Raw genomic sequence first — 15508 nt, 5'->3', positions numbered from 1 at the left:
CTTTTTAAGACTCCATAAAATGAACCAAAAGCTGTTTTGGAAGGAATGCACTGCACAAGCCTTTGCTTCCAAGTGTAAATAACTGTTGAATTACTCTTTTGGAAGAAGATTAATTTTGTCCCAGTTTAGGACAAAGAATCCTAGTTTTTCTAGGTTATCCTGTACATATTCTCTCAGAGTTGAAGATTTGGGACAGCTATTAAAATGTTTTAAATATTTAGATTTTAATGCCCCAGTGAAAACAATGTAAACATATGCCCCATGGGCTGCACTCATATATGCACCGCTCTGTGTCTAGAACTAATTCCCACATAGAAATAAGTGCAATCAGAAATAGCTCCCTGTACAAAGCCTATAGTATTCAAGTCATTTTTGACCTCACCCTTTTCTTACTTCCTCAGTAGCTATGAGCAAGGTCTGGCAATCTTCAATGGCTATAGCTGAGAACGATGGGGCTAGACTCAACACCAGCAGCATTTAGCCCTGCTCTGCAAGCGCTGTTGAAATACAGATAACAGTACAGTTTCTAGATTTTCCAAAAATATATATTGATAGTCTAGTTTTATTCCTCCATTCTGGAGAAAGCACTTGCCCTTAAAACTTCCATGCAGTTCACAAGAATCAACGCTCCAGTTAACTCTCGCCACTGTTTTGTTACTGGATTTTTCATTTTGTCCAAGGCTGATTGCAGATCTTGTAAGACATCCCTGTAGCTGTCTCCATAATGGGCAGCCCATGTGTAGAGAAAGTCATATGCAGGTTTCCACATCATCTGCAAATAAGGGAAAATTATGAGAAATCTTAATTGCAAAAATTGAACTATTGCAGAAAAAGAAAAAAAAAAAAAGCAAAATCTTTGCAACAGTCAGAGAAAAGAGAAAGAAGAAAAATAATTATTTGATCCCTAGCCACGCTGGCATGCTTTCTTATATAAGGTATATTCATTAAAAAATCCAGGAACCTTATGTACTTCATTGATATGAAATTCTATAATTCTCAGAGGAATAATAAGAGAAAGATGAAGTTTTCATTCAGATAACTATCACAAAGTAAATATACTTCTATGTCTGAAATTGAAACTAAAGGCACGAGGGTAGAAGGAAAATGCTTTTCCCCTTGATCATTTTTGAAACATATACATCCAACAGCAGTTTCTCCATTGGAGAGTTTGACTTGCGCTTTTGGTGGTTAAAGCCCCGCTTTGTCAAGATTCCACTGTCCCCCTATGAAGTCCTGAAAATTTAAACATAGTTCTTATCTACACAAAAAAATTTTAAGGTGACATCAACAGAAACGTCTGCCTAATAGAGCAAAACAAAACAGAAGCAGACAAACAAATAAAACTGCTCAAAGAGCAGGAAAATCGAAAGTTTTTATAATTAACTTCTTAAAATTAGGGCATGCTATTTTAAAAACTATCCTGCAACAAATAAAGGAAATAATAAAAATTAAGAAAATATATATAAGAAAAAACAAGTTACCAGTGCTTCTTATTGCAAATCACAATATGTTTAATTATTTTATGCCTAATAAATATGGAGTAGATCTTCTCCAGATGTAATTTGTCATTCACCTTGTGGCATTAATGCAGATATGGCAGCATGATTCAGATACCAAGCTCGACTTGCATATTTCAAAGTGCTGATGCACAGAGTAAGTTTGCTCTTGTTTACAAACAGAAAGCTTGTCTTCTCATCTGCTGCTTTCAAAAATTTAACTTAGACATCTAGTTCCCTTCTTCTCATTGGCAACAGAGGTTTTGCAAACAGCAATTTAATTAGCAGTTGTATGGATGATACACAAAACCATAAAAAAACCCTTCGCTTTCCTAAATAGTACTGTCATATGGTGTTTTGAGAAAAATACACTTATGCATACTAATAAAAGCACATGAACTGATGCGTACACATGTGTATATACACACAGAAGTGACCAGGAGTCACCTAATTCTAAAAGGATTTTTTAAATCTTTTTTCCTTTTTTAATGGTGAAACAACTGCACGTTTCTGAAGGATAGTTCAGAAGGAAATTGGTTATTTCTTCAATATCCTGTCCTATGAATGTGCAATAGACAATGTAAAGCTCCACTTCCTTACTTTGAGCTCTATTTATTTGATCATTTGAGAAAACAAGTAGCTGGAGGAAATTCCTTTACCTGTGGTTCTGAACTTTCCTCTGTATTTGGGCTAAGAACTCCTAACTTACTCAAATATTAACTTTACTGTAGTTTCTGTCAACATCTCCCTCATCCTTAAATGCAAAAATCCATACAATTAATCTCCCTGGTAGTATACCTCACTGTTTGGTTAGTCTGATTTCTGCCTTGAGTTTAAGCCATAAGAAAGTGCCAGTGCTTTGGGTGAAGTTTGTCATTTAAGCTTTTTAAAATTCTTTATTCTTACTTCTAGCTTGATAAGCAACATAGCCAACAAGAAAGCTGGGATTTCTTGATATGCTACTGCTGTGTCTTTTCTCTGTCTCCTGCTTCCTTTTCTTACAGCCTGCTGGACCAGGCTATTTGAAAGATTAGGGGACAGCCTTTCTCTGGTGATACTTACTAGTATGCAAAAAGACGGAGTATTAAAAGATGCTATGCTTTGACTTATATTGAAGGTCTGTCTGACACTGCGCAATCAGAGAATTGCCTAAAATACAAACCGTGCTTTCCTCAAATGATTTTTTTTTTTTTTTTTTTTTTTTTTCCAGGACAAAAGAAAAATGTAGACAATCAGAAACTTTATGAACTGGTCATCAGTAATGCAACGAGGCAGTAACCTACATGTTCATCACACCTAACTAATACTGTAGACCAGGCTTCTGAGGTAGGTCCTTCTCCACAATCACACACTCTAATGCAACAGCTGAACTAAATCAGGTTTGACACTACTGAAATTCAACAAAGCAGATTTTTAAGGCAAACTATTAAATCACTGCAGCGTGCTGGGCAAATCACATTTCAGCTACGTGCCTGGGTTTTCCCTCTGCTCCCACTACCTCTGCTGAGTAGATAATAATGATACCCACATTCTCCATAAAGTGATTTGGAATTTACTGATGAAAAGCACTTCAAAAGCAAGGCATCAATTGTATGCACCTCAATTTGTCTTTCTGATCATCTGAGAGAAGATTTCTCCCACTAAGAAAAATACTCCAATTAGAAATAGAAACACTTTTTGGCCAATCAATCCTTCTGATGGAGAATAGTCCTTGATTAATTAATTGGTTAATGTTTTCAGACAATAGTAATTAGTCAGAATCATTACTCCTTGAATTTTCTTATTTTTTCACTTACATACAAACAACTACTATTAACAAAAAAAACCTACATTTCAATTAGTAAACTCCAGGATAAGATTATTTTAATGGTGTTTCTTTTGTAGCTTCTAAATAAACATGACAAACAGCAACCATTCTGAAATAAATAATCAGACTAACACTAACCTGGTAAAAATCATGCAGTCTTTCCCACACAGGTATGAATTTACACCGTGTTAGCTATATTCATTTTGCATCCCACATAGGCACTCCCACTGAACATAAACAATAAATTTTATAAGCAGAGTACTGTTTTCTGTAGAGGTTTCTTCAGAGGTTCAATTCACTATACCACTGAGAAGTTCAGAGATTTGTCACTGGTTTTATATGATAGATATATATAGAATTTGACTATATTATCTTCAGGCATAAGATGATGTCATAGGAAGGTGGAGAATCTTGTAGATGGTTTATTATATTATGATTTATATTAGGTGGGAATGTACATAGATGGATATATAATGCCTATATATTTGAAGCAATGTAAATATGTATATAACAAATTAAATATCATATATATGTGTGTGTATATACATTGTGCTGAAAGAAGTGTTTTAAGATTATGCTGGTTCTACTGTCTGGTAGCTAAGAAAGAATTTCCAAATACATGGAGGCCAGTGGAGACACACATTGCTCAGGTATAATAACCTCTATAATTCTCACTCAAGAGAGCAGTGATTTTGTCAAACAAAGGAAGCTTAGCAGGTAAAACAAATGTCTAAGAAGTTAGACAAGGCACTACAAAAGTTAAAAATGGAAGTGACAGTCATTCACACACTAGTGCAAAAATAAAGCTAACAACAAGGTGACTATTTTTCTACTGGAAAGAGAGTAGTCAAACGACAGGTAGAGTTTCATAATAAAAAATGTAAGGAGAAATGGGCACCTATGCACAAGTAATATATCCGGAACAACCAAACAAAGCAAGCCTTGAAATAGTTCAAAGAGAATAGTAAGATTAGAGGAGCAGAAAATATTTTTGAGAAGAAATGATAGAAATTTGCAGTAAATGCAGAACACTGTATGTGAATCAAAATGTGTATCTGAGTCAAATATGGGTCTGGAGCTGGAGCAAGGCATTCAGAGGAAGAATCGGTGGTTCATGATCAGAGCAGAAATCTCTTGACAGTAATCACAATGCAGATAAGACTGAGATTAAAGATTCAAAGGAATTGGGCTGTAGGAAGGAAAATATGCTCAACAGGAATCAGGGAGAATCAGCTACAGGGAAAGAAAAAGGAAGAAAGAATATCTTGAACTTCTGTGAAGGCGTGAATGGCAAATAGAAGCAATTTGTTAGATACCAAGATGTGACAGAAAAGGGATTCAGATTGGATAATGTGCATTATCTGCAATAATCAGAGGATATTGCAGGCAAATGGAGAGTCAATCCTGAATGCCTAATCCCAAGCAGAAAAGTCACATTGAGCAACATTCAGTGATATACATAAGAGAATGTTCAATGTTAAACCCAGTCTGAGAACTATCAGTTGTCGGCACATAACTTTGTAGGATACAGTGGATACAGAAAGTAGAGAAATGTAGGAAGAAAGTTGGCTGCCCAGGCTAAGGTGTGTCAGGAATACAGGCTGGCCCTCAAGTCAGAGGTGGGCATGAGCCCAATCTAAGTCTTATGACATATCTGTCACACTGCATGGATGCTATGGATACCTCTGAGCATCTTCAAATAGCAATAGAGATATACTTAGGTGCCTAAATTGCCTCTTGACTGTATACACACTAAAATATATCTGAGAAGACAACTTGACTTTTATTTAGAAGTCATACTTCTATTTCACCAGAGTGCTTTTACAACAGAGGGCAAATATGAGCTACGTGGCAAACCATCCACTTAAAACAGGGTTTGCCATGTTCATATAAAAGGAGGTGAAATTGGTGTCAGAGATTGCCTTGTCTGAGTTTGATGGGGAGAAATTTGACACAGACGAAGAGAGGAAAGTGTTAATAGTAGAGTTAAGCTTGTTCTCAGTGGAGAGAACAAAAGCTGTACTGAAGGTGATTTGAAGGAGCTCACTGCAAGGACTGGATGGTCTTCCTTACTGCAACTGAAATTACAGCAGCTGGGAAAGAGAAAGAGAGGAGTGAGCAAGACTAAGAATGAGATAGCAGGTCAATAAGGGATGGAAAGTGACCCTTGGGATGGAAAGTAAAGATCTGAAACTCAAGATAGAGAGATACCTGGATCTCCACACCAAATTAATTTGGCACAACACTCTACAACTGGCTTCAAAGGAAAATCTTAATAATTGTAAGCAAAACTTGATGAGAATTTCTTGCCCTGAAGAGATTACAAACTAAATACAGAGGCAGTAACTATAAAAGGAAAAAAATTAAACACAGCAACACAGAAGAAAAGTCCCTGGAAAGGAGCAAGGGTGCACATTGCATTACCCAGAACTTTACCTCCAGAGCCACTGCTCCACTTTTCCCTTGATGGGGTATCTCATAAGCCTCCATTTGCTGCTTCGTGAGTCGGGCTAGCTTCTCTGCGAGCTCCCGCCAGTATCTGCCAAGCTTCACAGCCGATGTCAAAATGACGGTGTCCTGGGTAAGACGGGCCACTAATCCCTGGCAATCTATTTTCAAAAGTGCCTGCAACAATCATTTTCATTAATGTCCCTTCACAAAGGAACTTCCTACAAACATCATTATCATTTGTCTTCAAAGCACTAGTCTACATTTTTAAGCTGACAAATATTTTTCCAATAAAAATGCATTGCCAATAATTTCATAGGAAAGCTTCCCACAAGCTAAGAAAAAATTAGGCTGGCATTCAGCTGCTTCAGCGTTCTAGTGTCACATGGATATTGTCCAGCTAAGGGATCCTGAAGGGAAAAAATTTTTCTACAACAAAAATATCTGGCCCATCAAATTATCTTAGAGTATGACACGGAACTTAAAACTGAAATTAAAGTACTGTTGCACTAAGATGTGGTCCTCAGTCTGCTGCTTTTCCAGAACACTGATTACACTGGCCAGCACCCTTTGATTTATTCCTCTCATATAATGGAAAATTTGCCAATCATCACACAGAAATGTGCAAATGAAAGTCCCCATGCCAAATGATCTTTCAAGAGCAAATGAATTAACATGTTTCCAGGAGCAAAGTCCTGAAAGGCTGCATTCTCATTTCTTATTTATTTCCTCAACAGCTAATGAGAAAATGGGTGGTGGTTATTAATTTTTTTAACAGAAAGATGTTCCACAGAAAATATTGGTTTGCCAGAGCAACATCAAGAACCAAAACCAGAGAAGTTTCTCCGTGTTCTGATACTGATTTTTTTATACAATAGCAAGCTTTTTGCCTGAAAACAGCTAGTTGTATATTTTAGTTGAAAATGTTCCATAAAAATTCTCATGGAAACAGAAATTTTGGTAGATAAGATGCTTGGCTAATGTAGCTAATCAAGAAATAGTCAATATGGATCCAAAATTCTCCCATACTAGTGCCCAACTAGAATAATATCCTGAAGTCACTACTGAGAAATAGACAGTAATATACAGTACCGACACCCTTTACAGTTGGGCAAAGTGGACTGCCCCTCTGCTGCCATCTGTCACATGGTAATAAAATGTAATGGAATATTGCCAGGAAAGTTCAACCTTTACTACCATACCACCAACATCTTCCTCTGACTTTATGGGCCAACATAATAAAATAGGAGGCATTACTTTCAGAGCAGCCCTCATATAAGTTGCTACCACAGAAAATAAATTCTAAAATATTTTCAATGTTGTCCTTATGCAGCTACAACACTGAAACTGTCAAACATGGACCAAAAATCTTGTCTTCAACAAACAGATAGGTCACAGTTCCCTTGCTTTAAAAATATAATGCAATCTTAGAAATACATCTTATAGCAGAAATGCTATAGCAGTTCTCACACTGTGTGGTTATTAATTGCTTCTAATTAGGACTGTGAATTGCTTAGGTAAATAATTTACTATTGATTTGTGACAATGACAAAAGACAAAACTACTTCAACGATGGACTGTCAACATACTACATGAGCAAGATTCCTGGTATGTTTACAGAAGACTATTTAAAATAAATGGATTATTTTTCATAAGAGTCTGGATGCATTTTACATCTATAATTATCTGCAAAAATTAGTAGTATGTTCAGTTTTGTAAAAGTTCCTGTGAAGGTGTAGGACAACATTTTCTTGTTCATGTTACTACTGACATAGCCTCTTGGCAATGCATTCCCAACAGCCAAGTTAGTTCATGCAATACTTACAATAATGAGCTCATAAAGGAATAGTCTCTTTTTTTTGTTAGCATGGCAGTCTTCCTTTAGCCTTTTTACAACATGCGCAACTCTGTCTGATTCTTTATCACCATGTACCTCATTAAAGTCATCCAAAGATATATGTGAATATCCTAGCACCTCAGCCAAAGCTCTCCAGTCATAAACACTCTCTGATACTGTAGATAAAACTACTGAGTAGATATAAGTCAGTTTTTTAAATGGCAATGTAATCTGTTCAACAAGATTCCTGGTTGTCAGTTCGCTGTCAGTTGTGTCCATAGCTTGCTCTTTGGAAATCACTTTTATGTTTTTACAATGTACAAGACCAATCTTTCTTCTGAGAACTCCTACATACCAGTCTTTTATCTTAGCTTGTCCAATGGCTTTTACTTTATCTTCACCAAGAAGTGCTATTGTGTCTCCTTTAAAATATTCCAGCAAATAGTCAATTTTATTTTGACGTAGCACAGTTTTCAAAGCTACTCCATAAGTATTAACATTCAAAATTTTGTCTTGAAACTTTGGGTATTTAACTGTTGGTATTAAAAGCAAAGGTGCAGACTTGATTTCTTTGCGTTTTTGTAAGCGCTGTGGCCTACTGATAATTCCACTTAATTTTGGAGCTGGATCAGGGGTCGTAACATGGAATTGTGTTATTTGGCTACTTTTTGAGACTTTAATCTGAACAAGAAAAACAAAGAAATGCATCTCCCTACATCCTAGCATGGAAAACAGGAATTGTTGGCGGACCATTTCACCAGTTTTCAGTTCCTCCTCTTTAATATTTTTGCCTTCATCTTCCATCTTCACTTCAAAATCTGGATCACAGGAAACCAAAGAAATGTTTAGATCTTGGGGCTTGTCAAGCAGAAATGTATGTTTTCCCCACAGCTGAAATACTACAGGGGGCATATTTTTCCCTCCTTTTTTTATATCACAAATAGTAAGTTTTCCTGGAATGTAGTTATGACCAAATACTGCAAAAACTGCTGTAAAAGATGGATGAATATATTTGGGACCATAAATCCCAACTGAGACAGTTCTATGAATGTAGTCCCAGACGTTAGTGGCTGGAGGCTGGAGTTTGTTTGCCTGTACTGCAATCACTGCATACATCATGTGACTTAGGTCCGATAGCTTCACTTGTATAGTATCTTGATAAGTGTAGCAATTCTCTAGCTTCTTAAAAGGCCCTTCTTTATCGAGACTAAAAAAACAGACAATATCACTCATAACTTGACTGAGAGGATCATTCTTCACTTTAGCTGCAACTTTCACCTCTAGGAAAATAGCTTCCTTCGTGTTGAGGTTGCTCAATGTAAGTTCTATCAGAGGACTTACAGTGCTAGACAGCTCATTGTTAAATGACGATGGAGGGTTAAGGATAGCCCTTAAACCAACTTCTTGGAATTCTCCAGGTAATACATGACCTACAGGGACGTGAACATTGATATCAGAGTCAGGTAGCTGTACTGAACCCCCTTCATGATTCAGTTTACAAACTACATGAATGTCTGCAGCTTGTGTCTGTGCCCATCCAGGACTATGGCTCATGGCTTCTAAATCTAGGCAAGACCGAGTGAGTTGTCGGTGACTCAACCAAGCCATTTTGTAGGCTTCACGGTCAATTTGAGGGCACGTCGTGTCAGAAACTGTAGTTTTTTGAGGCGTTGGCTTATGAGGATTAAATCTTCGGTTATCAATAATATCCAAGAAGTCAGAAACGCTCTTGGATCGTCCAGACCTTCTTGTTGAGCTCTTTCTTAGAAGACAATCAATATTTAGCTCATCTCCTGAGGAAGCCAAAGAATCCCTGTCGCTAGAAACTTTAGAGAACAAATGGGACTTTTCTTTCAAAATAGAAAAGTATTTATTGTTTTCATTTCTATTGGAAGCAGCTATGTCATGTACAAAAGGATTGGAGGATGACAGTTCATTCCAGAAAGGGTTAGTCTTGGAAATAGTATAGGTCTGTTTGAACAGATCAGACCACTCAATATCCAAATCCATTTTGCTTTCATTGACATCTGTTTAAGAGAAGAAAAGAAAAAAAAAGAATCACCAAGTATTTCCTAAATCACAGAAACTTGAGACATTTCATTAGTTTCCAACCAACACTCTTAAAATGACTGAGAGGTGACCAAATTTGTCATCTTAAAATGCATATGGATCAAATTGTCAAGGGATATATTCGTATGTTTTTACTTCAGATCATTAGAGTATCAATATTGACTATCAATGCTTTCAACTAGCATTAAGCATTTTCATTAATAATAATAACAGCACTAACAAATCAGCACTGAAAGATGTTAAAAATCTTCTGCAAAGTTCTGATTACTATGAACACCAAGAAATGTTAATTAGTATCAAGCGTGCTAAGATCCCATAAGGTTTAAGCCACTACATTTCAGTAATCCTTGGTCTCCTACAAAATTCCATGGGTTTTTTTCTTTTGTGACTATCTCTATGCAAAAATTAAGCAACCACTGTTTCATTTTCAGACACTGTGAGCAGTATGGATTCCTTTTCATGTTAGAGCATGTGTGTTTAATTGATATCAGCATTCTTACAATTTATCTCAGTGTGAGTGGAATTTGTTCTATCAGCTTTTCTTTTAAAAATTCATCGGTATAATCTATGATTTTTTTACAATTTGAAATTAAGAAAGAAATGATTTTGTGGTAAATAGTTTTCCTGAGATCGCATTTAAATAGAATAATAGAATCCTAGAATCATTAAGATTCGGAAAGACCATTGAGATTATCTAGTCCAACCTTCAGTACACATAGTAAATAAAATGTAAATAGAAAAATAAGGGTATATAAGTGATATTTAAATGTGTTTTTAATAAGAATACTCATCATTAACAAGGTCTATTTGCTGTGAATATAAAATGCCCTAATATTTTATATTAATAACAGTTCACAAAAGATGGCTTATATGTTTATTGACTCACACTTCCTGCAACAGTCTGACTTTTTTCACTAAGGGTTTCTGTCACTAATAGTTTGCCACTATTCCATACAGAGTATGTTGTATACCATCCTTTCTTTGTACTTGCTTAAAATCCTATGAGGGATTTTAATTTTAGAGGTAAAACTCAGCATTTCTATTCATTCAGCATGTTTATATTCTTCATTATTACACTTCCCATAGAAGTTTTCAAGGTTATTAATTATTGCTGAAGCATAGGAATGGCAGTGCACTCAGCCAAAAAAAGAACCGAAACACTTGTACTTTTCAGTTCCAATTTTTCATGAACTGTGACAAAAAGCCTGAACAGTGAAATTTTTCCACAGTTCCAGTAAAATCCTAAATGAGAAGAACCAAAATGGAAATTATCTGTTCTTAGCTACCCATCTGGAAGGCTTAGGATTGTCTCAACCAGACTCTTTGAAAGGAGCTGCCAGCAGGAACGAGCACAAGGCCACCAGACTGGGCTGGGCTGCTCAATCACCAATTGGCCTTTCATTTCTGTCCAGTGTCCAAAAGCTTTCCCTGCATTTCAGTGCTATTACAGTAGAAACATCATGTTAAAAATAATAATAATAATATCTGAAGTAAAATTCTATACATTTATATATATATATATATATATGTCCCAGACTCCATCTTCTTAAGTGGTATGTTTCCACAGAAGACTGAGCAGAAAGCTCTGACAGAACTCATTTTGTTAGGGTGGAGTCTTTTGCATACCAAGCTAGCAGCACAAGTTACCAAAGTGCAGTAGGTTAGCAACCTACTTACCCCCCAGCTTGCACAGCTGGGTGAAGCTGTGCCATTAGTCACATCTGTAATTGGACAAAAGTTAAGAGGTCTACCTTGTGAAGGGGAACATTACCTCAACTTTTGGTTTAAAATAACAGCGAGATTAAAGCAACTCTGGTTTTAACTCAAATTAACAGATGGCATTCAATTCAAAGTTTTCTACAGTCCAAAATTCAAGCTGTCAAGCTGGGCTAGTGTCAAAATTCCCTTTTCAGATTTCTGGTATTTTAAAGAAACCCTAAATTAATGAAGTTTGGTTAAGACCTCTCTTCTCCCCCCATCTCCATCCCCAAGAGCGCACCCTACATAGCACTTATTCGTATGAGGATAATGGTTCCTCCTAACCTGACTGAACCATATTTGCCGTGATAGGGAACTTCTCTTATGCTGGCAAGTTTCTCCTAGGGGACTTGCACTCTGACTCCAAGAACAGCCATTATGGTTTGAGCTGCGCAAAACACAAGCAATACAAGAAAAACAAACAAACAATACAACTGTTGTACAGGGATTTACAGGGTAGCTGCAGCTCTTAACACTATCAAAAGTTTTGTAGAAGTACAGACTTGAGGTGGAAAGCCTTAATAGAGAAAACAGCAGCATACTGTAAGTAGCTGAAGGTATCCGGTCATCCACATCAATCAGAGTGCCCTCTGACCTGCTTCGTGGAATCTCTGAGTTATGGAGGGAGGCTGTTCCACTGCTAGAAGCATTTTCCTCCTAGGAAACAGTTAAATGTGTAAAACATTAGCAAGCCGCAAAAGAGGAAACTGTTGAAGAATAGTTGAGTTTTGCTCCTGTGATAGAATAAAAGAAAAAACTTTGTAACATTATGGTTTAATATATGGAGTTTGCCCAAGAGCACTGCAGTCCTCAGTCTCACTGTCTAATTTACAGCAAAAGCACCAGATGTAACAGCTACAGTACAGTGAAGCACCCCAGCATTTGGGGAAAACAAACAAATCACATATTTAAATGTCTTGCACGTAGAATTGAGCCAATTATACAATAATTTCCATTATGAATGTCTTGTAGAAAACCTTTATAAAAATAATAATAAACATCTCAATTCCTATTTTCAGTTAAACTTGACTAGAAACATTGAAGGAGAAGATCTAGGTCTATTCATTCCTCTGTCAAGTAATATAGAACATTTCCAGCCCTATACTGTTGTAAGTGATGGCAGCTAGTAAAACCATTAAGACACTCGGAATTTTAAAAATAAATAAATAAATAAAGAGGAAGGGAAGGGGAAAACCACAGATTTTTTGTGGTCCATCCACAGGATACAACAACAGTCAGCTTTGTTCAGGAGTCTAAAGTACTGCAGCCTGCCACTTCTTCAACAGAAACTGCAGATGACTCAGATCTTGCTTTTATTGTGATTAAAAAGAGGAAAAAAATGCTTTGGAGAAGGTTTTGCTGTGGTTATTAAAAAAAAAAAAAAAAAATCAGTTACAGTTCCAGTAGGTGAATTATGGGAAAAAAGAAGTATGCTTTATAATAGAAAATTACTGAATGAGAAATTGGAAGCTGGATGACTGTTTCCATTGTGCACGGTGCAATGGCTGAAGATGTGATTTTTTTTTTTCACTGCAGATGTAACTCAGAACCTTTTATTCTTATGACAATGGCTATCTTCAGCAAATGGCCATCTGATCAGATGCTGATTTGCACTCAGGCAGGATGGAAGGCTGATGTCAGGCTAAGGCTGACAGCTAGCCAGGGCTTTGCTGTAATGGGGCTGCAAGCACTCTTAAGGCTCCTGCTACCAGAAATCTCAGCCTTCAGCTTTAGAAAGGCTGATTTCAGATAACAGTGGAAGCTTGCCTCCAAGACTCATAGTTTGTAGCTTCTGCTATTAATGCCATACCAAAACCAAATCTAAAATGTCTCTTTCACCCTGACACTGTAATTCCAACAGCTGACATCCCATATCTGTATAAAATTATCACCATCTGCTGTAAAGAGCAGTATCTTTGATAATGTATCTGCTTTCCTACAAAGTAAATGTTTTTTATTGCTGCTGTATCTTGAAATGCTGAAAAACTGAATATGTTGTAGAAGTATGCCAGATTTTAATCTCAGATTTCCATTTCAGGGATTTGGGGTGTTTAATCACCAGTTTCGACTGTAGAGACATTACGTTGGTATCCATAGTTTAAATTCCCAGTAAGTTTACAAAAAGAAAGTCTAGTTCTTGTAGCATCAGCATATGCATTGTCAGCACTGAACTCTGACTGATGATTTATTGACAAATTAATCTAAGAACAGTTCTTTGAATAGTTAATAAAAAGAACACGTATTTCAGTAGCTCTTTGAATGGGGATGCAATAAGTTAAGATGAGGATAGAGCAAGATAAGGCAAGTAGCTGCAGAAAGACTAAAATAAGAACCCTTAGGGGAAGGGAGAGAGAGAAAGAAAAACAAATCTCTTACACAGTGGGTGCATATTGTCAGAGACATGAGAACAAGATTGCATATTGAAATCTTATACACACTACAAACTTCTGCAGAAAGAATAAGCCAGTTCCTAAAAGGTTCCTCTGGGAACTCGTTAAAATCTTACCACTAGCCTGGCACAAAGACAGTAGAGACAGATACTGAAAAGGAAAAGCAATCTCAAAAATAAGGCCTCTCTCTTACGATGAGGGAGCCCTTGTTATTTAGGTGCATCTTCAGGCCAGACAAAAAGAGGAGGAGGGTGAGGGACAACATAGATGTTTGTTTGCAAACATTGACCACATTTGGTAAGGATGCCACGGGATGTGGGAAATACCAAGGACAAGCTGTACACATACCATGGGGTACTGTGTGCTGTGCTTTCTGAGCACAGTGACATGATCTGACAGCAGGGCTGGATCCAATTTCTTCTGTGTTTCAGCCCTAGTGCTGGGAGTGCTTATACTACCGTTGCCTCTGTATCAGACTCTTGAAGTAAGAAAGCCCAATGCTTCCCCTTCTCTGTATGTAAATTCTGTGATAAAATAGCATCCTGACAGAAACTTTGGATAGGGCAGCCCTAATAATTAGAAACTTACCTCAGTAAATCCAAATGAACAATCATCTGCATGAGAGGAGAAATCAGTGCACATGGGGTGAAAAACCATGCTGAACAGGAGCGAAGGGAAAACTTATGAAAATCCTTTGCTGCAGAAAGAAGGAATTATATATGGAAAGAAACAGAAGCTATGCTTTTCATTTCTGGTAGCTGCTGAGTAAGAAAGATGTAACCTGACAAGTACTTAATGGTGCAGAGAATTATTTGACTGATAGTATGTCAGCTCACAGCGTGAAGTGAGCAGGAAATAAAGGAAATAAAGAAGTAAAGAAGTTGGAAAGAGATCATCTACACTGGTGACCAGAGAGCAAACCTGTGGAGAGACATGACACTATTCCCTATGAGAGAAAGAAATAGTTGGGTGCAGACTGCTATTACAGCCTCGAGGACTCTGCTCAGCCCATGGGGAAAGCAGGGCCACAGTGCTCCTGGTAGGCACACTGCAGACTGTCACATGGAAAGGAAAACACATTAGAGGGAGTGGAAAGACTCAGGTAGAAAGCTGAAATTTTCAGAGAAGTCAGGAGACAGATTTGCTGCAAACAGCATTTTTGCTGCATGCGATGCCTCTGGAAATGTCATCCAGGTCTTTTAAAATTCAAGTGCATTTTTTTTCTTCCTCTAGAGCTGCTACCAAAGAAAACATGTCCTGCTGTGCTTAAAATAGTGGTGAGGAAAAAAATAAAGAAAGCCCAAAAGCAAACACTTCCCCACTGCCTCTGCCCTCAAAAACAAGACAGAACACATTCCTTGGTGTTTTTAAAGTATCAGCATCCCAGAGTGAGACACCAGCAATATGCCTTTCATTCAACCTTAGCCCTGTTTGGCCTGCTTCAAGAAGAGTCTGTGTTAGCAGCAGAGTTCTACTGTGGCAGTGTCACCTCACAGATTCCTCGCACATGTAGTGATATTCAGGCACTATTCACAATGATTCATGGCCTCTGCATCCAGAGGATGAAGTTTTGTCATTTGCAAAGACAAGACAAGCAACACAAGCAGGTGATGGAGATGTACTACTCAGGCTCACTCAGCTGTTATGAGGGATGATGACTTGCTAGTTTCAGAGGCTAGATTATTAGATTTGAGATTTACAA

At 37.2% G+C, this 15508-nt stretch overlaps 1 protein-coding gene across 1 annotated transcript; it reads right to left on the bottom strand.

The window, feature by feature from the left end:
• Window positions 1-562: 562 nt before the first annotated feature.
• MACC1 (MET transcriptional regulator MACC1) lies at window positions 563-14448 on the bottom strand (the record flags this gene model as incomplete). Its single annotated transcript, XM_079538124.1, has 5 exons — window positions 563-772; window positions 5740-5928; window positions 7577-9615; window positions 11959-12073; window positions 14395-14448. The coding sequence occupies 5 exons, from the start codon at window positions 14446-14448 to the stop codon at window positions 563-565; spliced, it is 2607 nt and encodes an 868-aa protein (XP_079394250.1).
• Between the last annotated feature and the right edge of the window lie 1060 nt (window positions 14449-15508).

Source organism: Tetrao urogallus (genome assembly GCF_951394365.1).
Source record: "Tetrao urogallus genome assembly, chromosome: 7".
Taxonomy (NCBI): Eukaryota; Metazoa; Chordata; class Aves; order Galliformes; family Phasianidae; genus Tetrao; species Tetrao urogallus.
The sequence above is the reverse complement of the archived record's forward strand: the minus strand, read 5'-3'. Positions and strand labels throughout refer to the sequence as shown.